General features: G+C 33.8%; 1 protein-coding gene across 5 annotated transcripts; it reads left to right on the plus strand.

The window, feature by feature from the left end:
• Positions 1–1452: 1452 nt before the first annotated feature.
• On the plus strand, positions 1453–26080 carry LOC117904542 (pantothenate kinase 2). 5 transcript variants are annotated; one of them, XM_034817207.1, is made up of 24 exons: positions 1453–1516; positions 2080–2122; positions 2217–2558; positions 3795–4007; positions 4240–4298; positions 4934–5050; positions 7087–7206; positions 7314–7408; positions 7502–7595; positions 7847–7978; positions 8882–8994; positions 9169–9361; positions 13730–13938; positions 14756–14800; positions 14954–15002; positions 19749–19831; positions 20358–20474; positions 20948–21011; positions 21352–21498; positions 21620–21778; positions 24003–24086; positions 25053–25247; positions 25393–25464; positions 25704–26080. In XM_034817207.1, exons 3-24 carry the CDS (start codon positions 2288–2290, stop codon positions 25791–25793), a joined length of 2721 nt encoding a protein of 906 aa, XP_034673098.1. In that variant the 5' UTR covers positions 1453–1516; positions 2080–2122; positions 2217–2287; the 3' UTR covers positions 25794–26080. The 5 variants fall into 5 exon arrangements, with proteins under 5 accessions (XP_034673098.1, XP_034673096.1, XP_034673099.1 ...); XM_034817205.1 differs by having other exon boundaries at positions 1456–1601; XM_034817206.1 differs by lacking the exon at positions 1453–1516 and adding an exon at positions 1600–1688.
• The last annotated feature ends 59 nt before the right edge of the window (positions 26081–26139 follow it).

Consider the following 26139-nt stretch of genomic DNA (forward strand, 5'->3'; position numbering starts at 1 on the left):
TTTGTGGTTGAGAAGTAATAGGTTGAGATAAAATGGTAGAAGAAGATAAATTTAGTACGAGAGTAATGAAAAGAATGTTCTAGACATTTTTTAAATTATAGAACAAACATATTAATAGACTTTTAATTTTTAGGTGAATGTGTAAATAATACGATGCAAAAAAATGTTTGATTAATGCAAATATAATTTTCCTAATAACAAAATGTAATTTTCAATCCCAACATTTTATAATTAGAATATATTTTACATTCTACATCTTTTAAAAAATAACTTGATCTCCAAATATAAAAATGAGCACTATTTTATTTTATTTATCCTTAATTTTTAAATTATTGGAATTATTTCCTAATATCCCTTAAAATAGAAAAAATTACTATTTAACTCAAATTAGTCTAATATCTCTAAAAATAGAAAAAAAAATTCTACTTAAAAAAAAAAAAAGCTATTTAAGCAAAATTAGGTATAACACACTTGTAATAAAGTGAGCTACTACAACAACCACAACCGTAACCAATTGACCAAGGGAAAGTTTTTGCATAAATATATCAATTTTAAAAAAGTTATAAAAAAATTCTCAAATTATCTTAGTTTATGTCAATTGGGATTTGGAAAGATTAGACAAATTGTTTTTTATTTGAAAATCAAAAACCATTTTTTAGTTTTTTATTTTTAAGAATAGAAAACATGATATTTTCAGATAAAATATTTAATTGTTTTATATTATTTTTTAAAAATTGTTTTAAAAATAATTATACAAACTTATACCATGATTAAAAATAAAATATTAAACATAAAAATAATTTTTAAAACATATTTAAAAATATTAAAAATAGGTTAAAAATATTTTTAGTTTCTAAACAAACTTTTATTTTACATAACATTGAATAATAGTTTTCAAAAATTGTTCTTGAAAACTATTTTTAGAATTGTTTTTGAAAACGGTATCAAACAAATTCTTAACTTAATTTTTGAGTTTTTATTTAAGAGAAATGAGTCTGTATTTAAAAAATATATTAAAAAAACCATCTAGATGAAGTAAATTACACAAATGGAATGTCATTATTTTTTATTTATTTTTCTAAAATTTCTTTTTAATAACATTTTTTTAAATTAACATTAAAAGAATGTCTTATCTTAAACTCTATGTACCGTAAAAACAAATATGTCTTGATAACTGTTTTCAACAAAATTATGATAAATAATTTTTCTTTTAAAATGTTTTTGATAAATATTTTATTATATTTTTAATGTTCTTAAATATATTTTAAAATAATTTTTATATATTGTATTTTAATTTTAATTATTCTACGAGTTTGCTTAATTATGTTTTAAAACAACCCTCACAAACAATTGAAAACAATGTATTTTTTATTTTCAAGAAAGTGAAACAGAAATCAGTTTTTTGTTCCAGAAATTGTTTTCTTGTTTTTTTATTCTAAATAGGAGATCAAACGGTGCCTATATTCATGGTTCTCAATCCTATGCACGGTCAACAATCCTGTCAACGAAGCTAAAGGTTGATCCAATTCACAAAGTTGTTATTAGGAGTGCGTGTATTTTAAGTTCAACTCCTGTCCAGTTATTCCACCGCCCAAACCAGTGTACTTCTCCATTCTCCTACTCATCCAAATTCTTATTTATTTTGTTTTTCGACGGAAAAATTTCCAATCTGGGTCAGTTTCTATAGGGTACGTCGTTTTCAAACTATAAGAACACATGGCTTTTGTTTTCAAAATTTTTGAAGGGTTTAATTTTATTCATCATCATGTAATGGGTGCTGTCATTTTTAGTTTGGTTGGATGCATTGATTGCTGGGTTTTGTTTGCTTTCTGATTTGGGTCTCAATTGTATTGCAAATTTCCAAATTTTTGGACTGTTTGTTTACATTCGGATAAAAAGGATTGAGCTTGTTTCTGATGATTTAGGTTTAATGGTCGATTTAAATACCTGGGTTTAATGCATTGAATTTGCATGAGAAAGAAGACCCGTTTCTATTTATTTATTTATTTATTTATTTTGGGTTTTCTATTATATTTACATTGATGGGTTCCAATTTTATATTGAAAATTGCAATTCCAGGTCAAAAAGTGGGTTTGTTTTGGTTCAATTTTGAATTCAACGGGTTAGTGTTTGTCTTTTCTACTTTATTAGTATGTTTCATTCATTTATCCATCTATTTGCTTGTTTTACTGAAAAATTTTGGTTTTGGAGAACAGGACAATTGACTAACTAGACCTGACCAGGGAGTTGGGAGGGGTTAGGGAGTAGGTGGGCAGAGTTTGGGTTAATGGCTTGTCTCAAAGAAGACCCTATTCCTGGAAGCAACGATATAAAGGAGGATAGTGAAGAGACGGAGCCTAAAGATAAGGTGAGAGAAGAGGGAGGAGTGAGAGAGATGGTTCTGCCGGCTGGAAATTCAATTCACCGGTCCGGTTCTCGGCCGCAGCTTGACCTTAGTGGTGCAGCCATTCAAGGGAACAATTTTGAGGAAAGACATCCAACAATTCTCTTGCCCAATCAGTCTGATGATATATCTCATCTGGCTTTGGACATTGGAGGTGAATTCAGCTTTCATTTTTTTCTTGTTTTAATGGTTCTGTTGCTCATTTCTTGGTTCAAAGGTGAATTCAGCTTTCATTTTTTTTCTTGTTTTAATGGTTCTGTTGCTTATTTCTTGGTTCAATTGTGATTTTCCTGTGGTTGGGATTGCTTTTGTTTGGTTAGTTATTGGTTTGCTTTGAATCAGTTCTCTTGCCATGAATATAGAGGTACCAAGGCTATATATTTGGTTAAACTCTTAAGCTAAATCCTAATTGTGCATGCCATACATGTCTATCCATAACAACCCCCTTCTTTGAGGGTGATTTTGTTGGAAACTGTTCTATGCCTTTCATAGTTTTTTCCTTCTTTTACTGCCTATTTCCTCAGTAATTTTAGGTGTTGGAGGACAATTTTCTATTGATTTGTTATTTCTAGTGTGAATACTATCATGGGTGGATGAGTAAACTTCTATGTTTTTGCGGGGTCTATCTGGTTTGATGTCATAACAAAGGGGCTTTATGACTTTTAGTAACTGATCAAATGATTTTTGACTGAATGCAATGCGCTATTTGCTTCACCATGTTGGAAATTGATAACTTTTTTTTAACATACCTGTCTGCCTGAGTTGTGAAGAACATGTGCAATTTTTAATCCCTTTTTGAGAAATCTTGATGAAATTATGATCTTTTTTGGGGTCATCTTTTCTTTGAACATGTGGCATGACCCAGGAAACTTTAAGGCAATTATATGGATGGGCACATTAGCTGCTCAAGGTTTTTACATTGTTGGCTTCCCTCTATTCATATTCTAATTTTAAAAACTTTCATATAATTTTATTTTCTTTTCCTAAAATTTCATTTCTATGTTTCATGGCTTTGATAATAATTTTTAGAGCTGCACGATGATGGATAAATAACATTAAAAGTTCTCAGAAATTTTCTCATACTTGTAAATGGAGCTAACATCTATTGCCCTTAATTTCAGGATCCAAGTGACACCAAGTATTTAAATAGTAACCTAAATGCATTAGTTTCAACATATGAATATAATGTTTTTACAGTAGAAGGTTTAAATGGTTGCAAATGTAGTAGCCATTTTACAATGGCAGATAACCTCTCACCTACTGTTAAGTTCTTTTCTTTTTTCTTTTTCTTTATAATTTCATGTTGATAATGTGTAACATGATAGTTTTGTTGACGCCTTGAGGTGTGATGTGTCTAAAAATCTCAAGTACTTAAATGGTTTCTTGGCAGGATCTCTCATTAAGTTGGTGTATTTTTCAAGACATGAAGACCGGTCAATTGATGATAAGAGGAAAAGGTCTATCAAGGAGAGATTGGGAGTTACAAATGGTAATAGGAGAAGCTACCCTATTCTTGGTGGGAGGCTCCATTTTGTGAAGTTTGAGACAAGCAAGATTAATGAATGCTTGGACTTCATTAATTCTAAGCAGCTTCATCGTGGCGGTATATATTTTCTAGCAGTCCTATCTTTCATCTTTCCAAATTTCATTTTCTTTTCTTAGTGCTAAACATAGTAGATGCCCCTGTTTGTTATATCATATTTGTGTTGGAGGATGGTTGATGTGCCTTAGTTCAAATCATCCCATTTTTTTTTTTTTAAAAATAAAAATTGAAAAAGCTTTTATTTATTTCTGTTATATTTTGATGATAATTTTGACCATTGTGTCATGGATAGGGATGGACTCACGCCTTTGGCTTTCTGAGGCCCCACCCAGTGATGATGTCATAATTAAGGTAAACCTTGTGCTTAGAAATATGTTTAAGCTTTTCCCATGCCTCAATTAAAGTTGGTTTTAAGTAGTTCATTATCTTACAAAGGATGCTAGGCCTTTGGATTGAATTATGAGATTTTGCTGACAAATTGTATGAGTAGTAAGAAACAGATACTATTTGGTGTTCTTAAAGTAAAACATGCATTGCAGTTCATTTTTATTTTGGATAGGCATGAGTATATTGGAATTATGGTAGTCACCAATATTAATTAAGTAATATAGTTGATTAATTGGTTCCATATTTGCACTTTGCCTCATGCCCAAATTCCTATTCATTCAACTCTCCTGGTTCTTTTAAATATAAGATCCAATTGAAGTCACCAGCACATCCATTGAGTTACATTTTTCTTGCCCTTTCCCCAAATTAAGTCCAAGGATAATATCATAGAGAATTATTTCAGAGTCTCCTGTCTCAAATTTTTTTCCTTAATTCTGAAACATGACTGCTTTTACAGCCAGTGGTCACTAGATGTGGGATGTTGTATATGGGAAAATTATTAGTGTACTATTTAGATGGTTTAGTTTCTGCTTGTCATATTTGGGTTTCCATTTCACTCTCAATATGTGCATTTATTAACTAATTGAGTTTGTGAGAAGGCCACAGGTGGTGGAGCACACAAGTTTGCAGATCTCTTCAAAGAAAGGCTTGGGGTTAGTATTGACAAAGAAGATGAAATGGATTGTCTTGTGGCTGGAGCAAATTTTTTACTTAAGGTATAATCCTGAAACGAAATCCCTCTTTGTTTGTACAAGTTAGTGTTTAATGAAGTGAACTGCTTGTAAAGAGCAGATGGAGTTTTAAATGCTTCTCTCTTATTTGATCTTCTCTGAGCAGAATGATTAAGATGATGTCATGGGGAATTTTAAATTTGGCTTTCAATTCTTTTTCTTCAGTAGAATTATATGTTTCTTATTTTAGAACTATCAGGTGCTACTCAATGCATAATGTTATCTATTCATTTATTTCCTTTGTCTCTTGATTTGTGTCTTCAACAAATATCGTTAAGTGTAGGACATTTTGTTAGAGGCTGAAACATTATCTTTATATTTGTTTATACAATGATAAAGTTGGATTTGTAAAGTATTATGATTTATAATAAGGACAAGGAGAAACAACCTGATCTGTGAGTGGTTATACTGCAAACACAAATGAGATACTCATTTTTATACAGATATGCATGCATATGTCCATGCAGACACATTACTGGAAGGAAATATGTTAGTTGCAGAAGTTTGTATGCTGCTTATCAACTGAGGCAAGATTGGTGTTTGTTGTGAGAAACAGAAGATAATCCTCACGAAATGCACCAAAAGAAAATTAGTGTTGCTGCCCATCTGAAAGGAAAAATTCATAAAAGGTAGCCCTCAGAGCGATATGAGGGACCCTGCAGTGAATGACTTACACAGGGTGTAGGCTATAAATGTCAATGCTTTTTTGTAGGTTTATTTTTTTCCTTTTCATTTTCTCTTCTGCCTCCTGAAAAAAAAAGGTGAAAACATCATGGAAAATGAATAAAACAGTTAATTCACTCCATTGGAAATGAATAAATAATCATTTATACAGTTGTTTTAACTAAAAAAAAAAGTATTTGCTTGATGGAAATCAGTTACTTTTAGAGTATATTGTGGAATTTTATTTAGAATTTAGATAAGTGGAATACATTTGATTTGCCTTGCCCTTGGGGTTTTTGGTGATTCATAGTTGATTGGATTTTAGAATTTAGTTTGGAAATTTGAGTAGATATTCATAACTAAGAAGTGGAATTTTCTTGTAGCTATATAAGTTTGCTTGGATAAGTTGATGTGCATTTGTGTTATCTTAGCCTTACGCTTAGTGCCCATCTTGGTAGCTTAGAAGTGGAGGAGGATGTATAGACTTGCTCCAATCTTGTTTCTTAAGCAATCTATACTCAGCTTGGCTCAGTTCGTTTTTACCACTACATTGGATTTTGTTTAATGAAAATTCTTGCAGCCCAAGTATTTGTCAAGTTGATTTTCGCAGTTGTCTAAATTTAGAAATAAAGGATCAGATTATTATTCTGAGGCTTCTGTCATTTGTTTCACTACTTTCTTCTTTTTTGGTGATAGAAAGCTAAAAATGTTATTAATCTGAGAGAAAGTAAAAGAAAGGACAAGAGATCCTTAATCCCTGTTTTATCCACTTCACCAAATGTCGTGCACTTTCCAGTGCCATGATCCTCTAATGATTTTTAAGAACATCATGCGGACACTGTGTAGTGATGCCAACATCTCTTAATTCATCTTCCTCTCTTTTTATGTCTCTCTCTATGTTCTCTTGTTTCTTTTTAATTGTATCAATTGACAGTACGAACAAACTTTTTTTTTTTTTTTAATGATTTTGCCTACTATGGTGGAAAGAAAAAGAACAATGGAGATTAATTTGTATTTTGCTTATAAAATGTAAGTTCTGTTTTTTTTTCCTTCTGTAAGAAACAAATAATATTATAATAAATGAGAGATGGAAGATGTATAATGATAGTGCAGTATCCTTGTTATGTTTCCTAAGATAATGACTGAAAATGGTATGTTTTGTAACAAAATTTCTTAACAATTGATTTGCTAGTAAGCGTTTGCATTTTACTTTTAATTTTTTTATCCTATAGTGCAATGTATGTTGTTTTCCTCTATTTTACCTCTGTACTTCCAATAGAAATTCTTAGTTTGTTATTTTTCCTTTTTATTGGTTATTATTATTTTTTTTCATTTTTTTATAATTTTGCTTTGGGTAGGCAATCCGTCATGAAGCTTTCACACACATGGAAGGTCATAAAGAGTTTGTGCAGATTGACCACAATGATCTATTCCCTTATCTTCTTGTTAACATTGGCTCTGGTGTTAGCATGATTAAGGTACAATGTCTTCTAGTTTTCCACTTCATTTGATTTTGAGTACTTCACTTTAAGCATCATAAAAACTTTTTGTTCTAATTGCTGCTTTTGATTTTGAGCTAGTGTAGGTTGATGGGGATGGGAAGTTTCAGCGGGTTAGTGGGACAAATGTTGGTGGTGGTACTTATTGGGGCTTGGGAAGGCTATTAACAAAGTGTAAAAGGTCAATTTGATATTTTAAACTATTTGTTATTGTTCCTCAATTTCCTGTTTGACACCTGAAATATTAATTGTCTGATATTCATTTATTTTTCAGTTTTGATGATTTGCTGGAACTAAGTCAACGAGGAGATAATAGGACCATTGACATGCTTGTTGGGGACATCTACGGTGGCATGGATTACTCAAAAGTATATGCCTTCTCTTCTTTAATTAACATGATCTGACTTTGCATGATTTTTTATTTATTTATTTTTTAATTTATTTTATTATTATCATTATATTGGGATATATCACTAATATCTGCCACTGAAAAAATAAAGTGATATTGTGAGTTTTTCTGTGTGTGCTTGTGTTTATCTCTATTTATGGATGATTTCAGGTGGAATTTCTTTAATTCTATTAGTGACTGGATAACCTCTGATCTTTTGAGTGATTGCAGATCGGTCTCTCTGCCTCGACCATTGCCTCTAGTTTTGGCAAGACAATTTCTGAAAACAAGGAGCTAGAAGACTACAGGCCTGAAGATATCTCCCTCTCCCTCTTGCGTATGATTTCATATAATATAGGGCAGGTGAGCTGCCTAACAACAAGATCTCTTCATGCAATAGGTTCAGAGAGAAATTCTGTTGTGTTATTCTGTTTTGTCAAAAGTTTTGTTTTCTCCCAAATTGTTTTGTGCATCTTGTTTGAATTATCCTCTGAATAATCTTGATTTGATATGTTTTGCTTTTTAATATACTGAAAAATTCCATGGATAGCACCTGACCCCTTCTTGTTGGAATCAAATAACAAAAATCAGAGAAAAGTTACAGAAGGGATGTATATTTCATATAGTTATTAAAAAAAAAGAGAGAATATCCTACCGGACTGAAGTATGGATATGTGATTCGTGTCCACATCCTTGCGGTGAAATGTATATGTACCATGTGGCCTCTTTTAATCAGAGAGCTTATCAGGATCAAGAGATGGTGCCAATAGGTCCAAAAATAGAAGTTACATTTTCCTTGCCACTCATGAAAATACTCTGTTACTCTGATTTGACTTTTTTGAAAATGCCATAGATTTGAACTCTGAATTTACTTTCTGGATCCTTTCCATCTTCATGGTTAACATTGGTTAGCATGCATGTGGTTCTACATTTTGCCTATTAGTTTATTTTAACTTTAGGAAATAATGACAGTAATAAGTGATAGATAAATTAGTATAGTAATTGAGGACAAGTAAACTGTAACTTTCGGGACTTGCTTGAGAAATTAATTGGATTTTGTTTTCCATTCATATTGTTTTGCCATATTAAATTTCTCCATGAAATCCTCCAAGGTAGTTGCCAAGCATCTTCAATATTTTTTGGTTAAGTTGCCTGTCATTTTCATCTCAGATAACCAATTAAAAATTGCTATAATGTATTGGCAATGAAGATGTCTTTTTGCTTCTAATTTGGCGGGTTCTTTTTGTTCCTTTTTTTTTTGTCTAGATATCTTACTTGAATGCACTTCGGTTTGGGCTTAAGAGAATCTTTTTTGGAGGATTTTTCATAAGAGGTCATGCTTATACAATGGATACGATCTCCTTTGCTGTTCAGTTCTGGTAATTGTCAAGGACCATTATTAATTTATCAGGTTTTTAAGAATAAACATTCCTCAGAATGCTTGTCTAGTTCCTACATGTTTTTCTTCTCTTTGTCCTGATCGGTTTTTTGCCATCATTTTGTTTATTATTTTCCTTTCACTTAAGAGTTCAAACTTGATATTCTTTGTTTAGGTCAAATGGGGATGCCCAGGCAATGTTTTTGCGGCATGAAGGGTTCTTAGGAGCTTTAGGTGCATTCATGAGCTATGAGAAGCATGGTCTCGATGACTTGATGGTCCATCAGTTAGTTGAAAGGTTCCCAATGGGAGCGCCATACATAGGAGGAAGGATTCATGGTCCACCACTTGGGGATTTGAATGAAAAGGCAAGTATACGCACAGAATTTGGAAAATATGATCCATACCTGCCAATCTACTTGAAATTAATGGGTTTGGTTTGGATGCTTTCCTGTGATGGTAGTTTTTCATGCCTCTTAAGTTCACTTTGTTTATAAATAAACTGGGTTCAGGGTTTAGCTTCCTAACTGATCAACCAAAAACCATCTCAGGAGCAGTTTTCTAGATTTTTTTATTATTATGTATATTTTTATTGTCTCTAACAACTTCATTTTTTTTAAAAAAAAAAATCTAATCTGGTCCAAAACTTGGTTTTAGTTTTACCTCTAAATAAGTAATGGATTTGTTTGTTCAGCAATGTGATTATGGCCTTGTTTGGATCAACTTCTAAGAAGTCAAAAGCTTTTTTTTAAGCTCAATAAGAGTTTGTATGCCTATTTCGATAATTTTGTTCAAAGAGCTTATGACTTAAAAAAGAGCTTAATATGCAAGTTAGGAAAATGTTGTTTCTTGTAGAAGCTCTAGTTTGGCTTATGCAAAACGTTTTTTCATGTTTAATAAAACTTTAATAACACCAATACTACCCTTCAAGAATTGTGACTTTGGCTTCAACTTCAACTTCTAACCAAAGCCAAAACAGGAAGCTGTCCAAATGAGGTCCATAAGTAGTTTGGAAACACTCTAAGCTGATACAAAGTTGCCTAATATAATCTTTTTTTTTTTTCCAGTTCTATGTAGCCTATGTTGAGAATAAGTGAAACAGTATATTTGTATTTCCTAATCTCCTTGTAAATAACAAAGGTGTGAACTGTAGAGAAAGATCCAGAAACTTTCCTCCTTTCTATTCTACTTGTTTTTTTTTTTTTTTTCCCTTTTATTTTTTTTTCACTTTTATGCCAAACAACTTGGTATCAGAGCATCAGGATCAAGACAACAAATTGAAGATGGATCCAGCATGAGATATAAAGGAGCTGACATCAGCAGTAGCACATGATGATGTCAGCATCATATGGACCCCAAAAATCCTGAATCGTTAGGATTTCATTAGTAGTTCTTGGGAGAATTTGGATCTGAAATTTCGTAGCATTTCAAGATTGTTTAATAACCTTTTCTCCATTTTTCTTGTATTTTTTGGAAAAAGGGCTGTTTTTTCTTGGATTTTATTACGACTACAGTATGGTGGCTCGGTGGATCTGTAGGCAATCCTAGTTGGGTTAATTTTTGCTGGGAAATAAGTGCACGGTGAATCTTTTGAGCATGGTTGTGAAGTTTTTACCCTCTTCCGTATCTCCAAAGGCTACAAAGTTCGTTCTTTTTGTTGGTTTGCCGTTGGTCCTGAAGGGGCTCATTTGGGTTGGATCTGAATGATAGTTGCAGTTTGGAATAATTGTTGAACTGTTTGCTAGTGGTGCAGGTTGTTGGTCTTGACTTCTTGGTATTTTCTGACGTATGAAAGCTTCTATTTAACTTGTTTTTGTGGAAGAAGAGTTGTTTTTTTACCTTAGTTGTCTGTGAGGATTTTGTTTTTCAAGACAAATATGTTTTCCAACTGTAGCTATAGGACTACAAATCCAATTGTTAGGAGTTAAAATATGTTTAAGGCAACTTTCGACAATCCTAATGTTTAGATGACTACAGAAAAATTTGATAGAACTAATTAGTTAACTTAGAATTAATTACAATGCTTGTCTCTTATAAGAAGAGGAAAATATGGTTATGTGAATAGGAGAATCACAGATCCTGATTCTGACAGCATTGCTTATGAGAAATGGGAAGCATCAAACTTGATTATGATGGTCAAGGGTTGGGGAAGGGAAGAAAGATCACCTTGTGGGTTGGAACTAGATGTGTAAGGCATTGGGAGAATATCCTTGAGGAGTAGAGCCCTTTTAGGGAAGTGGTTGTGGAGGTTCCCTAGGGAGAATGATGCTTTGTGGCACAAGGTCATTTTGAGTTTCTACAGGTCAAACTCTAATGGATAGGATGCCAACTGTGTTGTTAGGTGGTCACATAAATTCCCTTTCAAAGACTATTACATAAGCATCCTTAGACGTCTTTAAATTCTTACTAAGATCATATTTATCCAAAGTAAGACATAGCAGACTATATTTATCAAGCATAAAGGTGGTTAGACTATAGTTCTAATGTTTTATCTTGATGACATTGTATTAATTGTTAATGATGGATCTAAGATTTTCCTATTAAAGAAGTAGCCATGAAGAGAGTTTGAGATTAAAGACTTGGATCACCTTAGATATTTTTTTGGAGTTCATATTGCTTGGTTTGATAAAGGGATGTTTGCTTGTTAGAGGAAATACGTGCTAGACTTGTTGAAAGAAACTTGGATGCTAGGATGTAAATGGTAGATACTCCAATTGAGGTGAATCATTGATTTAAGTAATGAAAGTGTAACTCTTTTTACGTATTTATGTTATATCAAAATCTTGTGGAAAGATTAATCTATTCGTTTCTCACTGGACCCCATATTGCGCTTATGCATTCATCTACATCTCATCATCTATAGGCAACATGAATTTTGAGGTACCTAAAGTCATGTCTTGGGAAAGCTATTTATAAATTTGTATATGCATTCATCTATATCTCATCATCTAGAGGCCTCATAAGAGTTTTTGAGGCACCTAAAGTCATGTCTTGGGAAAGCTATTTTAGAAAGTCACCTTTTTATAATCAAAATTAAGTGAGTCTTATTGTCATTGTTTTAGCAATGCTTTTTTCTTTTCTTTTTTATTTTTCTTTTTTAAATAATTGTTTCATTATTATGAAGTATTTATCTATAATCAAAGATGTTTTTATATTGCTGAATATGATTGTCTAGATTTTCAAGATTTATCGTGTGTGTAACTTTCATTCTTGAGCAAATAAATCTGTTTCTTTGTTGTTTACTATTTATCTTATTTTCTTCTGATTTAATAACTAATAGAAAGGAGCTAATGACTGTTTATGTATCGATGGTCAATCATGATGCTGTTTAAAGTTAGACATTTTATAGTGATACTTACTTGTATATGGCATGTCAACCAAGTATAGTTTTATTTTTATTTTTATTTTTATTACAAGTAAAGGATACTTCACCTTCAACTGTGTTCTAGAAGGAAAGAATTATGAATCTTGATAAATGTATCTTTTAGAAAAGAAGAACAAAAGAATATAGGGGTCATTGCCTGGTCCACTGAAGACTTCTCAGCCTTTCAAGTGTGAAAGCACATGTTTGGTTCCATATGCATCCAGTTGATTAAAAGATGCTCAAGTTTAGGTCCTCACATGTTCTTCCCTCCAAGAAACTCTTTGGCTCACCATACATGGAGAATCCAGTGTGGAACAAATGCTTCTTACACTCCTGCAACTCAAGATTTAAGTCCTACTTGTCAAAAAATTTTAGCACTAATTTCTATATATGATACACCTTTGCTAGAGACACATGTGGGAACCAATAATGTCTCAGGCTGGTTTTAATTATTGTGATTTGAGTAGGATTTTAAAAACTCAAATGGTATTATACCCCATGACTCAATAATAATATTTTTTGGAATCATACTTTCCCAATTATTCTATACCATAAGCATTGAGCCATTAGCAGAAGGATAGATTCTTAAAGTGACCATAGCCATGCATCTAGTCAAAGTTGGATTTATTGTAGGTCAGCTAGTACAGCTGTAAAGATAAAGAGGTTGGAATCTATTGATGCTTGATCAAAAGGACCTTTGTTAAAGGTGAACGATGCTTATTCTAAAATTGACAAAAGGATAAAACAAGAAGTCTGGCTAATCGATGCACCACCCCGTGGTGAAACTAACCTAGTGGACTAACTTTATGATGCATGTTGCTGCTGCATATATTTATCTGATATAAGTGATGTTGCTTGATGCATCAACTGGGGTATGCAGTGAGCTTTCTTTATCTTAGGTCTCACCTTCATTTGGGTTCTCCATATTGGTGAGTTTAGCCTTCACATGTAAAGAACTCTTGCATTGTCATTTGTTTTGGGAATCATAATTGAACTTCATGCTAAACATAACATCATGTTAAATATTTTTATTCGAAGCGAGAAGTAATTTTTTTGCAGACATGGTTCCTGATTGAGAGAAGTTCTTAAGCAAATCATTTTTCAGATATGAATACCAAACTGAATGTTTCCAAGTCAAATATCCTAAATTTCATGCCAGATTTGCTATGCTTAAGAGTGCCATACTTAACAAAAGAATTCTATGTTTGGCTGAAATGACCATTTTCATTTGCTTCACTTATTGCAGGTTTTTGCTCCTACGTATTTTTTTTTTCCTATCACCAGAAGTTTGTATCTTTGCAAGCATGTTTAGGTTGATTTTAGTAAATTCCTAAAACTAATTCGAAAGACAATTTACGTGGTTTAAATGCAGATTTCATGGATGGAAAAGTTTGTGCAGAAGGGAACTGAGATCACTGCTCCTGTACCAATGGCCCCATCTGGAACCACTGGCCTTGGAGGCTTTGAAGTTCCTTCATCAAAAGGAGACACCCTACGTTCTGATGCAAGTGCTTTAAATATTGGGGTGCTCCATCTTGTACCAACTTTGGAGGTCTTTCCATTATTAGCAGACCCAAAAATGTACGAAAAATTGCATACTGGTGTTGCTTACTAGTTTGGTTAAACAATTTCTTGTGATAATTTTTGCTGAAAATGTTCTTTCATTATAGTTTTGAGTAATTTTTTAATTATTGTTCCCAATTAGTATCCCTTAAGGTGGCAAGAAGAAATGTAGAATGGTGGTGTCCATGGGGCACACTCATGATATAATCTTTTTGGATCTCTCCCCTTTGACTTGTGTTGCACTCTCTTTTCAGTTAGATGCTTTTTGATCTATTTTCTTTTATTGGCCTATCAACAACGACGACAACAACAAAGGAAGAAAAAAAATGTTCTGGATTTCTCTTATGGCTATTGTATTTCATTTTTTGTCACTTGTCCTTACTGCCTGCAACATCTTCATGTTGTTTGAATAATAATTTCTTCTATACTTTCATTTTTTTAAATCTTCTATATGGTAGGCTCTCCAATAATTCATAATCATGTCAGAAGTTTATTTTATTTCGTATTGGATAACTCTATCTGCTAGTATCTCTTACTTCTATATATGTTTATTTGTAAGTTTCATTATTAAGCAAGTACACATGTATAGTTCTGATTTGACAGTGATTATGATTTTCTAGTTGTTTCCCATTTAAACACAGCTACCAAAATTGAGGACTCAACAATTTTTATTTTTATTTTTTTGGCTACAAATAATCATAGTTAGTCATGTCACAAAATTCCTGAGTTTGAAACTGAAAATTCCTTGCAATGCTATTCCTTTTGCACATACATTAGCCATAAGATAAATCTCAAGATATATGTTTCTGACATTTTATTTCTCACATATCTACAGGTATGAGCCCAACACTATTGATCTTGCAGACCCCAGTGAACTGGAGTGAGTCACATACTGTGAATTTGCTGCTTATTTGGAATACCTATCAGTGCATGCTTCCATAAAAAAATGTTTATAATAGTTGGGATACATGATCACTGAGGAGGCAAGACAAGTGTATCTTTGACTTATATATTAGAATGTATCTCAATGTAGGTATTGGTTCACTGTGCTGTCAGAGCATTTGCCAGACCTTGTTGATAAGGTAAACATTCATCCTGATGAAACAACTAAGACACTTTCTCTTTCTCTCTTATATCAAGGCAACATCAAATAATGGACTATATATCATACAATTATGCATATATTTATAGAACATTAACCCTATTTTTGATTCTTGGAAAATTTCAGGAATGAAAATTGTGAGGGAAAATAGAAGGAAAGAAAAAGTGAAGGAAAATAAAAAATATATTTAAAATTAATGAATTGTTTTTACATGTTTCTTCAAACTCATTCACTTAATTTTCTTCTTCAATATAAAAATTAAATACTTTTAAAATGCATAAGTTTCTAACCTATTTTAATTATATTTGATTTTCTTTCGTATTTTTTATTGTAAACCAAACATGAGAAAATAATTTTTCTTAACATTTTTTTTTTCTTTTCATAGTACTTTCCAAGAACCAAACATCTCCTAACTTTTTAATAACCTTCCCTAAATTTCAAGACATGTTTGGTGGCTGAAATAAGAATGTTTTTAAAAAAAAAAAATTAAAAAATGAAAATATTATATTAATAATAGTAAAGGTACAAGAGAAGGCTGAGTGGTCCTTACCTCAAAATATAGAATTTGATCAAAGTAAGAAGACGCCCCTCTATACAAAACTATATACAAAGATAACCACCCCCCCAACTATCTCAAACTTTAGAATCACAAACCACAAGTCAGTTGAGTTGTATAACACTAATTGGAACTCTTCTAAAACCAACGGTACAAGGGGCCCATAAGGAGGAATAGAAGTGAAGTAAACCCCATAACGTCCCTTTCGATCTCCCCTTATCCTAAAAAATCCTTCTCTTTTGCCAAACAATCCACAATAAAGCGAGGCAAACAATTTGCTAAAGTGTCTTGCATCTGATTGAATTCCCCAAACTTCTAAACGCAATAATTATCATGTCTCCAATACTCCTCGATGGAACCCAATCCAACCTTGCTAGATTGAAGAGCTTGTGCCATAGCCCAATAGTTAATGGGTAATGTAGAAAAAGGTGGTCAATTGATTCTCTATTTCCTTTGCATAGAATGCATCATTGAGGACAAGGGGATTTATAAGGTCTTCTCAACTATAGCATGTCATTAGTGTTTACCTTCCTATATGCTACTAAACAAGCAAAGGTCTTAACCTTTGAAGGGGCTTTTGATCTCCACAGACACTTGGTCAGAAGGAACAAGATAAGATTCGAGAAATTGGACAAGGCCAAGAAAAAAGATTTAACAGTAAATAAGCCTAAAGAGGACAAAGACTACGCTTTTGAATCTGCTGCAGAAGAAGATTAATGCACTGAACTAAGGAAGGACATGGGTCTTTGAAGGAGTTTAATTTTTATATTAGTAAGATTGCGACGAAAGTTAAAATTCCAAGAGATTCACAAAAATAACTCTATGAAGACTAGGGAATTGTGAGCATAAAGGTTGGTCACCCCACTAGAGATCTTCTCAAAATGGATTCTCTTCCCATTCCCCACCACAAGATAAATATATGGGCATAAATCCTAAAAAACTTGTGCAATAGCCTTCCAAGGACATCTATGTGACCATCTAACCACCATGTTGGCGTCCTATCCATTAGGATACGTCCCTTTGATACTCATAATAACCTAATGCCAAAGTCCACTCCTTTCCCTAGGGAACCTCCAAAGCCACTTCTCTAAAAGAGCACGATTTCTTAAGGGAGAAATCCCAAACCTCCCAACTCTTTTGACCAACAAACAACATCTCACCTAATAAGATGATCTTTCTTCCCTTCCCTCATCCCTAATAAGAGGAAATCTCTTTGCATTTACTCAATCTTTGGGGCTATTGATATTGGGATCTTGAACAGGGAGAGGAAATAGTTAGGGATGTGAGACAAACTTGATTGAATTAAGGTAATCCTTCCCTCAGTGACAAAAAGACATTTTTCCACCCATCCAACCTCCTTGAGATTCTCTCAACCACCGAATCCCAAAAACCTATCGTCTTTAGGCTCCCTCCTAAGGGAAGACCCAAATAAGACAAAGGACACTCTGACACTTTGCAATCAAGGATCGAAGCCAAACTAGACAACTCCTGGCTTCTATTAATACCTGATAAGGTGCTTTTTTCTAAATTGATTTTCAAACTTGATACTTGCCCAAAAACCAATAGGATTAGCTTGAGGTTTTGTAGATATTCTGGAGAGGCTTTAGAGAAGAAAATGATGTCATTTGTAAATTGTAGTAAAGACACTCTAGTCCTATCCCTACCCACAATGAAGCCCTCAATTAACCCACTTTCCTCCGCTCTGATCATCATCTTGCTTAGAACATCTACTCCTAAGGTAAAAAGAAAAGGAGAAAAGAGGTCTCCTTGTCTTAAAACCTTTAATGGCCTTAACCTAACCTTCCAACCTTTTGCATTTCCGTTAACAAGGATTGCAAAACTTGTTGAAGACAAGCAACACCTTATCCAAGATCTCCATTTTGGGCTGAAACTCTTCCTTTCTCGCACATGGTGCAAAAAGCCTCAATTCACATGATCATAGGCCTTCTCAAAATCGATTTTAAAGACCACCCCTTCCTCCCCCGACCTCCTTTTCTCATCCACCACTTCATTGGATATCAACATAGCATCCAAAATTTGTCTCCCTTCAACAAAGGCCCCTTGAGAGCTAAAGATTGTTTCGTGGAAGACTTTGCATAATTGCCCTGATAAGACCTTAGCAATTATCTTATATAAGCTTGTAACTAGGCCAATAGGTTTGAAGTCTGATATTTTAAAGGTTTGACTCTTCTTAGGCCTAGGGCAATGAAAGTAGCATTAGTACTTTGATTTATTATCCCATTATTGTGGAACTCTAGAAACACCCTCATAAGGCCCTCTTTGTCACATCCCAACACTCTTGATACACTGCAATAGTAAACCCATATGGGCCAAGGACCTTTTCCTTATTCAATTGGAAAACTGCAAGGCGTACCTCCTCTTTAGAAAAGGGCCGATCTAGTCAAGTTGCACTCTCTCTAGAAATGGGGAACCAATCTAAACCCTTAACCCTCCAAGAAATACTTACGGGTTTGGAGTAGAGCTTCCCAAAAAAAATTTACTATCTTCTTTGAGATAATTTCAATGTTGCTCAAAGTCACCCTCTTCTCAGAAACTAATGACTTAATGCACTTTCGCCTTCCATTGGCCACTCTATGAAAGAAATTAGAATTGTAATCCCCTTCTTTTATCCACTTGACCCTTGATTTTTGCTTCCAATGGACCTCTTCCTTTAACATCAATTCCTCTAACTTCCTTCTCCTTAAAGTCCTTTTAGATAATAGATCATGATTCAAATTCCATTCTTGTTCAATTATATCAATTCTACTTATGTCGGAAAGAATGAAAATTTTCCTCTCTCTTAAATCTCCAAAGGCCGCTCTATTCCAGTCTTTCAACTTTGATTTAATGAAACTTTAGTTTTCTCATGAACTTATGACTTTACCAACCGTCAACCTGACACTCTTGCCACCAAGCACTAAAATTGTCCTTAAACTTAGAATGGAACAACCACATATTCTCAAACCTAAAAGAAGTCAAGCCCCATTTAAAAGGATTAGTGATGGGGGAAAGCCTTTTAAAGTTTATTCAAGGAAGAAAGTGAAGACCTAAGTAAACTTTAAGTAGGATTAATATTAATTAGAATTGAATTGGGATTGGTATTTGTTGGAGTCTAATTAGGATTAGCTAGTTGAGTTATAATATAATTAGAATTTGAGTCATGATAGGTTATTAGAGTCCTAGTAGACTTTGGATGTTATAATTAGAATTAGAATCATAATAGGTTATTAAAGTCCTAGTAGACTTTGAATTTCTTAGAGAAGTCTATAAATAGGCTAATTAATGTAAATCAAAGGGATGAATTGATGAATAATATTATATTTTCTTTCATTGCAAGGTTGCAACCCTCAATGGTGAGACTCCATTGATTTTCTTCTAGGTGAGACTTTTAGAAGGCCTTAGTGAGACTCTAAGGTTTTCCATCTTTTCTTCATTGTTTCTTCTTTCTCTCTATTTCTTATCTTATAATTTTCTCTACCATCAAATTTATTCTTTGTTCCTCTCCTTACCCCCTAAAAGTAAAACCCTAGCCCACCTACCCTTGAGTGTAGGCAACCATCCTAGGGTTGTCCTACATCAATTAGTCTCCAAACAAATTGGGCTATGATTTGAGTTCCATCTAGGAAGTGCCTCTCGTAGACTTTGAGAGAAGAAATGGTCCCACTCAATTAAGAATAAGAATCTATCCAACCTCTTGCAAATAGGAGCATCTTGCGAAAAGAACAGTATTTTAGAAGCATTCTTGTTTTCAAAAAACAAAAATATGTTCCTTTTTTGCATCATTTTTAAATGTTAAAGTGCTTACATCTTTTGAAAACATAATAGACAATATTTTGGTCTTCTTTTTGAAAATGATCCATTTTCAAGAAATGTTTTTGAAAACGGCTAGTGAAAATTTGTTACCAAACAGATTTTTTCCCATCATTTTCTTTTTCTTTTTGTTTCTAAAAATGGAGAAAGGTTCTACTTCTGCTATATGTATATAACGTGAGATTAATGAAATTGATTTCTGTAGTTGATTGCATCAAATTACTTTGTTTTTCCCCAACTCCCAGTTTGGATTTCATGGAGACTGCAGAAAAGAAGTGAAAACTGGGATTTTATAATGGTACTGACATGCATGTATTCTTGCTAAATACTTTGTCTGCTTTCATGATGTGAAAATGTCAGGCAGTGGCAAGTGAAGGTGGAACGGATGATGCTAAAAGAAGGGGTGATGCTTTTGCTCGTGCATTTTCTGCCCACCTGGCAAGGTATCTGTACTCTCAGATATTTAATCTCTTCCATATGATTTGCATGGTTTTCTCTAGCAAAAAACAGAAAGCAGTGGGTTGGAGATCTGAAAGATGGAGATGTGCATTTGATGATCAGCAAGGATGGGCTGTGCTTGCAATTATAGGCCAACAAAATTTTCCTTTATGTTGCTAAGGACAAATATGACAATATGTCTGGGAAAGGACAAAAAATTTGATAATTAGGACTCTAATGTCGAAGTGCATGCCTGGCTTGGCTGCCACCCATTGCCATGTCAATTTAGCACATAATTGGTTTCAACATGAATGGATGGCTTGTATTTTCCAAATGCTTTTCTGCCTAAATTTTTTTTTGCTGGAATGCCAGAATGTCCTGCTGTTTGTTCATTGCTGAATCATTCTAAAAGGGCTCTTGTTATCATGATTCACATTTATTATATTTTTGATGTGGAAAAAAGAAATTCTGTTGACAACCTGATGACTGATATTCTCTGATTCACTTTTCACTTGCAAATCATTTGAATAGATTGATGGAAGAGCCTGCTGCTTATGGAAAGTTGGGCCTGGCTAACCTTTTGGAACTAAGGGAAGAGTGCTTGAGAGAGTTCCATTTTGTTGACGCCTATAGAAGCATAAAACAAAGGTATCTGCATTTCTATTGATATACTTGTGGAATGTTTTCTGTACGTAGTTTCTTTTCTTTTATTTGTTCATTTATGTATGTTTTTTGACATAGATAACTGTGGACATTTTCTGGCTTATTTAGTTTCTACTACTTACACTATATGTAAGCAGTATACTCAGATGTTGTATGATTACTTGAGCATAGAAGGGACATGCATAGATTTATGAAAATAGAATAAACCATAGAAATTCTATAAAAATGTGCATTGCTATGTTTTATAGTATCTTTTGATTAATTATTCATTCTAGTAATTATTAATTAGTACATCCTTCTTTCTTTTCTTATCATTAATTAAAACATCTTTTGTTTCTAATAAAAAAAAATTGTTATTCATTCTAGTAATTTATCTTTATATTTGAAAGTTAACACCCACATGTGGGTCTCTTCATGCCTCTTATATTTTTTTTCTCTTTTTCTGTTGTATCATATAGGGAAAATGAGGCTTCACTTGCTGTTTTGCCTGATCTTCTAATGGAGATTGATAGTATGAATGAGGTATGTATAATTTTTTCTTTCCCCTCCATTCATAGAAAGGCTGAAAATGGTAATAGCAGCATTGAAACTTATTCCATGCTGTAATTGTGACCAATATCTTAATTTTGTCGAATGTCTATTTCACTTTTTACCACTTGCTAAATTTATTCATTTAGAATTATAAAAACTTATTTCTAGATTGGTAAAATGCTTGTTATCCAGGATGGGACTGATATTAACTTAGATCATGATTTGTGTTGCAAATTTGTGTTTATCTAGTTCATGGAAGCACACTTAAGCCACTCCAACTAACAGCTTTGTTATGTTTCCACTGATCACTCGAAGCATTATTTACTTGCAGGAAACAAGACTGCTTACCCTAATTGAAGGTGTTCTTGCTGCCAACATCTTTGACTGGGGATCCCGTGCCTGTGTGGATCTCTATCATAAAGGAACAATTATTGAAATTTATAGAATGAGTCGTAAAAAGATGCAAAGGCCTTGGCGGGCAAGTGAACAGAAGATATATTGGAAATATTTAATTTGCATTAGAAGTTTATTAATTTTTATTTTGAACTAGTTGTCAAAAAGAAGATTATGAATAAAAAAACTTTTATTTTGTGATTTAGGTGGATGACTTTGACATCTTTGAGGAGAGAATGTTGGGGTCTGAAGACAAGAAGCCTCGCCCACATAAAAGGGCATTACTCTTTGTTGACAACTCAGGTGCTGATGTCATTCTAGGAATGCTTCCCCTAGCACGGGAACTTCTTAGACGTGGAACTGAGGTATGTTTGCTCCTTTGCAAGGCTGTTGAGAATGGTTCCAATCAATTTACTGAAGGATGACTAGTCCATGGCTCATCTTCTAGAAATTCTTTGCCTTGTTTTGTTTGCTTCAGTTTTATTTTTTATTTTTTGATCAGATTGTTTGTCTGCTTCATTAAGTTCAAACAATTGAATGGGATCACTAAATAATGCAACCTATGCAGGCATAAGTAGGGATGGCCTGGGAAATGCCTTCTTGGTAACCTACTGTACATGCCCTATAGGGATTGAGATGGTGCAGACCTTATATGGAGAGGGGCTCTGATGGGGCTTCCCCTGCTGTCCAGCATTTGGTTCAGAACAGGAATGGGTTTTGGTTTGCCCCACCTCCTCTGCCCTAATTGTTGAATAATAAGGGCATTTCAAACTTTTAGGATACCTCTTTGATATCAAACATGTGGGGCTTTTTCTAGATCTTTGAAACTAAGTATGGAAGCAGCATTCACAAGGTCTGATATAACAATTAGCATCCAAAATCTCACCCCTTTGTCATTCATTGCCGTTAGATGTTTTAAATTTCATACTAGTAACTAACTGATCAAAAAAAAAAAAAATTCATACTAGTAGCTATTGCATGGATATCATAGATGGTGCTATACTCTTCAGAAAAATTCTACTCTTTCCATTTAATGCTTTAAACAAATATTGATGTCTGATTTTTGACCTTCCAGTTTGAAGTCTCACTAATTCATTTCATTGCCTTAAAAGTACATGATCTGAATAGCTTAGTTTTCAATTAAAATAAAATTTTGCTTTATAAGTGTTAGAAAATATGAGGCTAATCCAATCTATGTTAATCACCCTAGAGGGGGGTTGAATAGGGTGATGGTCCTTTTTTGTAAATTTAAACTATGTGAATGTAAGAGACAATTATATGCAAGTATATAATAAACAATATAAAGACAATTGCATATAAATTAAAAGAGTAGGGAAGAGAGAATGCAAACACAAGAGTTTATAGTGGTTCGGCGCAATCCGGCCTACATCCACTCTCCTCTAGCTTCAATCCCAAGCTTGAGGTTCCACTAATTCAAGGCTTCCAAACCAAGCCTTCAAGAAATACAATTGGATTATGGTTCCAATTCACCATCTTGGACTTTTGGCTCCAAGCACCCTTTACACTTCTCAAGAGATACCACACTCTTGAGAAACTTCCTCTCAAAGGTTTACAAATGAATGATCTCACAAAAATCCTAGCACAAGAACTTTAAGCTCAAATGATACAAGAAAACTAGGATTGAAAGGTGCACTAAATATATGCAAGTTTTAGAACAATGGTGCACTAAAAAAACACTCTTCAAAGGTTCAAATATAATCAAGAAAGGTTTGAGAAGGTTAAGCTTTTGAAACAATGAAGATTGAAGCATTTTTATAGAAGAGAAAGCCAAACTAGCCGTTTGGGGGTTCGACCGATCGAGTTAGGGGTCGACCGGTTGACTAGCCGTTAGCATTTAATGCTTGGCAGGTGACCGTTGAACCTCGACCGGACCTCAACCGATTAAGGTTCAACCTTGACCGGTTGAACAACCGTTCTGAAAGAAAGAGAAAGTTTTTTGCACCCTCGATCGGTTGAGCTGGGGGTCTACCCGGGCCTCGACCAGTTGAGCTGTGGGTCGACTCGGACCTCAACCAGTTGAGTTAGGGGTCGACCAGGATCTCGACCGGTTGAGCTTGCAATCGACCGGTTCCTCACTCAGTTCAACCGGTTGAGTCGTTTTTTGGCTCAACAACCAACTTTTTTAACTTAAAACCTTTTAAAACAAGTTTGAAAGACATTTAATACAAGGTTTTAGTTGAAAAACATGAAATCATCCAATTCTTAAAATATTTAAAACAAAATAACTCTTGGATGATTTTGGTGCATAAGTAAAGAATGTAATGCATGAAAATCCTAGTGTACCAACAACCTTACAAAGAGATCTTATGAAGCTTGGGTCTTTGAAAAACACTTCTCTTTGAGGTGGTCTTCTTCTTCATGATTTCTCCTTGATTTGATTTGTCTTTGTGATTGCCATTTTGGAAATCGTCTTGTCTAATCACACTTGAAATATAATCATTAGTTCTAAACCTTGTTTTGTTATCATCAAAATCAAGATTAACCAAACTTTGGTTTCACAATAAGCTTTGTGTCTTCTACAATACATTTGTCTTTATTGCTGTGGGTTTATGTTGTTTGCTTTTGCAGGTAGTATTGGTTGCAAACTCCCTTCCTGCACTAAATGATGTCACCGCAATGGAGCTTCCTGACATTGTGGCTGAGGCTGCCAAGGTGTGTGTATTTGCATAAACTCTGGGCAGTTTGAATCTCTCTCTTGTATTTCAGCATCATCTACATGTTTATACAATAGTAAACACACAGTCATGTTATTTACTCATCCCTTTTCTTCTTCTTCTTGACATGGTTTTGGATTTTTTAGGTAAATAATTGTTTATTTATTCTTATTGAACACTTTTACCTTTTGTAGTACTTTGAGGTCTGATTTCTATTTATGAAGCAAGGATGCATATGAGAAGCACATTAAAACATAAATTTTCCATTTTGTTTTACATAGCATTTGGGGCGCACCCTTCTGCTTTTTGTAGTATTGAAAATAAGTTGATTGCTTGTAATAATAATAAATAAATAAAAACGGGGTTTCTTTGCTTTCCTAAATTCTTATCAAAAAATTTCCATTCAATCTTGTAACACATTCATGAAGACATTTAATAAGATAATCATTCTTCACGTACTCATTTTTATTTCACTTTTTCTTTATGTGTGTATTTATTTTCTAGGCATGCAATTATTTGCTTATTGATATTGATCCAAATTTCTTTTCCGTGCATCTGAGGCCATTTTTACTTAGCCTTTGAAGATTGAATTGCATTAAAATCATCATCATAAAACATGAAATAGTGCCAATTTCTCGAAATTCAAAAAAATCCTGCAATGGCAATTAAGAACCTTTTCCAAATACAATCAAATAATTTTGCAAAAATACTCATTCCATGCTGTGGAAAGAAAAAAGACAGAGGAACATCATGTGTATGTCTGTTTGCGACATCCAAGCAACCCCTAACTCATGTAATTAATAGACTAGTTCCTCCTCTGATAGATACGAGAGGGGAAATTTTGGGAAAAAAACTCAGAGATGCATATCCTTAAACCTAAAGAGCATCTGCATCTATAAACTATTTCTTTTACATTTTAGTATTTTTTTATTAAAATAAGGGAACTGATTCTTCTGGTCCACAGCATTGTGACATTCTCCGTAGAGCTGCTGAAGCAGGGGGTCTACTTGTGGATGCAATGGTCAACATCCAAGACGGTTCTAAAGATAGTTTGTCTTCAGTTCCTTTGATGGTTGTTGAGAATGGGTGTGGAAGTCCTTGCATAGACTTAAGGCAGGTCAGCTCTGAGCTAGCTGCTGCAGCAAAAGAGGCTGATTTGGTATGCTATTGTCATATCCTGAAATTCTGGTCAAATTTTATTCAATACAATCTTACTGGGATCTAGTATGTTTGATTTTTCTGTGTTTTGTCCTTCCTCCTGAGGGAATAAAATGTTGTGCGCATAAAATTGATGTTCTGTGCAGATTATCTTGGAAGGGATGGGCCGAGCTCTTCATACCAACTTCAATGCTCGGTTTAAATGTGATGCTCTTAAGGTACGATTTTACTGGTTCGTTAATTTTCTTTTCTTTTGAATGAAAAATGAGAAGAAATGGTATTCTTTCCTGCCTGACTATTGAATGATTCCCACCACCAGTTTTCTTCAATCTGATAGAACATGTCATTCTGTGGCTATAATAATAATAATAATAATGATAATAATAAATAATAAAAAAAGTCGACCATTCTAGATGTTCTTTACGAGTCATAATAACATGAAGAATTTGTTTTGCAGCTTGCAATGGTGAAGAATCAGAGGTTGGCAGAAAAATTGATCAAAGGAAACATTTATGACTGTGTTTGCCGATATGAACCAGCCCCTTGAAAGCTTCCAGTCCCTTGATTCCAACAATTGGCTTCTGTTCTCACCATTTCCATCGTGGACTCACAAATTGAGAGGGCACAGCCCAGAATTGGGACTATACAGAATAAAAAGAAAGCTCCACATAAACCTATAGATTTGTGGTTTCCTTTCATTTAGATCGTGTCGGGGGCTGAAACATTGTACCTTCAAATTGAGCCCTTTCAACACCCTATACCCAATTACAGAACATAGCAACTTGTACTTCTTTTTCTTTCCAGAGAAAATGAATGATTAGGAAATTCACATCAGTGCTTGAGCTCCTTGGGTGTTCTTTGAATGCAGGTCATAAGCTCTGCAGCAAAGCTGC

Source organism: Vitis riparia, chromosome 17 (assembly GCF_004353265.1).
Source record: "Vitis riparia cultivar Riparia Gloire de Montpellier isolate 1030 chromosome 17, EGFV_Vit.rip_1.0, whole genome shotgun sequence".
Taxonomy (NCBI): domain Eukaryota; kingdom Viridiplantae; phylum Streptophyta; class Magnoliopsida; order Vitales; family Vitaceae; genus Vitis; species Vitis riparia.